The sequence below is a fragment of the Armigeres subalbatus genome, chromosome 1, assembly GCF_024139115.2.
Source record: "Armigeres subalbatus isolate Guangzhou_Male chromosome 1, GZ_Asu_2, whole genome shotgun sequence".
NCBI classification, from domain to species: Eukaryota; Metazoa; Arthropoda; class Insecta; order Diptera; family Culicidae; genus Armigeres; species Armigeres subalbatus.
Window position 1 is genome coordinate 290,853,035 of NC_085139.1, and position 1,789 is coordinate 290,854,823.

A 1,789-nucleotide genomic window follows, 5' to 3' on the forward strand; every position below is an offset into this window, starting at 1 on the left:
CCTATTGTTTAGCCCATCGCCAGATCGTAGCCAGGATGTCCTGGGCTATAACTTTTTTTTCATACTCCGTTTCAATGATGACAGCGGTCTATGTCTATTGATGATGATGACACCGCGCTTGTCACCGGGTCGGTTTGGACGATGTAAGTCACGGCATACAAAAAACAAGGCAGTCTCGTACACGTACAAGGCAGCACGTACGTAAACATTCAGTTTGAATGTAAACATGTGACGTCACTGCTATCTTCGCACAAGCTGGACCATCAAGACGATGCTCTACGGTCGCAGCATGCTTACTTTTGTACTCCAACATGTAGCGATAAAACATGCGTCACATTCGCATTTTTCTAACGAGCCTACCTTGTTTTCTGTATACCGTGGATGTAAGTTTGATTATGACATGCCTGAGCTATTATTGTTAAGGGTCTGTCTCATTTGGAGAATTAAACTTAAAAGTGACAGTTCGAAAATTAAAAAATCACCCCGTTATAAGAATGGCTGGTGCTACCCAGCAATTCCAATAGGACATCGATGGAGAATGATTCGATATCTGTCAAAAGTAATCTTGCTCTGCGAGCAGGGTTATTTGATAATTATTGAAATGTCACTTTTAAGTTTAATTTCAGTTTAATTATCCAATTGAGACAGACCCTAAGTAAAATGAAATTATTATGTTCCACATAAAGTGAGAGTTTTTTTTGTAAGCTGTACAAAGTTTAAATAAGAATTGGGATTGGGATTGCTTTGAGTTTCAAATGGAGTTCGTATTCAAATTAAATTGGACTTTGATTGCACCGAATTTGAATGCAATTCGGATTAAATTTTCCACTATGCGAAAATGAATCATTTGCATTACATTGTGATTATGTTGAACTTCTTCAGCGATTCGGCAAAGCTTATTTATTAATATCAAAAGCCTTTGAAAAAGACCCATCTAAAACTTCTGAACAAACATTACTTCCCAAACGTCCCCCTGGAAAGAATCACATACACCTGAATCTCCGATACCTCAACCGGCCCACTCATCAGAAACGTCAACCGCCAATAGCCCTCGGGAACCATCGACGGTATGTTGTCCAGCGTATGCCTTAAATATTTAAACCAGTAATGACCGGCCGGGATGGAACAAATCCCTTCCGGACCAACCTGCGGCAAGTTGGTGCTATCCCGCAGTTTATCCTCAAAGGTGCGATAGGACTCGTTCATGAAATGGCAGAACGGTTGCTCGGCCAGCTTCATTGGATACTCGTTAAACTGGTTATTGCCGATGCGGCTGTAAGCCGTCTTCATCTGGAACTGTTCGTAAGGTGATAAACAATGGTTAACAGCGTGCTAAAGGTTGTGAAACTGATGCTTACCGTAAAAGTGTTGTCAAAAGTAACGAGGGTGTCGATCGTACCGTTCAGAACTGCGCAGGTCCGGTTGTACTTGGCGACTCGCAGGTTCGTCTTCATAATACCGAATCCCGTGGGCTGCACGATTCGTTGTAGAGTGATGTCCGGAATTACGTCCAAAGTTGCAGCCTAAACGAAGGGGATGATTGAAATGATCAGCGGGAGCAATTCGATTTGCATTGTGTGACTTTGCTGAACTGAAGCACCAAAGCAAGACGTCTTTCGGGAATATCGCGCCCAAACTGAAGCACCAAAGCAAGACTGAAGCACCAAAGCAAGACGTCTTTCGGGAATATCGCGCCCGACAATTCAATTCTGTTTCATAGTACAACTTTGATTAATGATGAAAATCGGTAGTCAACAACTGTTCGTGTTGGCAGATCAGCTTCAAATAT

The 1,789-nt window shown here is 42.3% G+C and overlaps 1 protein-coding gene across 1 annotated transcript; it reads right to left on the bottom strand.

The window, feature by feature from the left end:
- Positions 1 to 954: 954 nt before the first annotated feature.
- Positions 955 to 1,454, bottom strand: LOC134207455 (uncharacterized). The gene is made up of 2 exons (XM_062683172.1): positions 1,359 to 1,454; positions 955 to 1,296 (listed from the first exon to the last, which is right to left on the bottom strand). Exons 1-2 carry the CDS (start codon positions 1,452 to 1,454, stop codon positions 955 to 957), a joined length of 438 nt encoding a protein of 145 aa, XP_062539156.1.
- Positions 1,455 to 1,789: the final 335 nt, after the last annotated feature.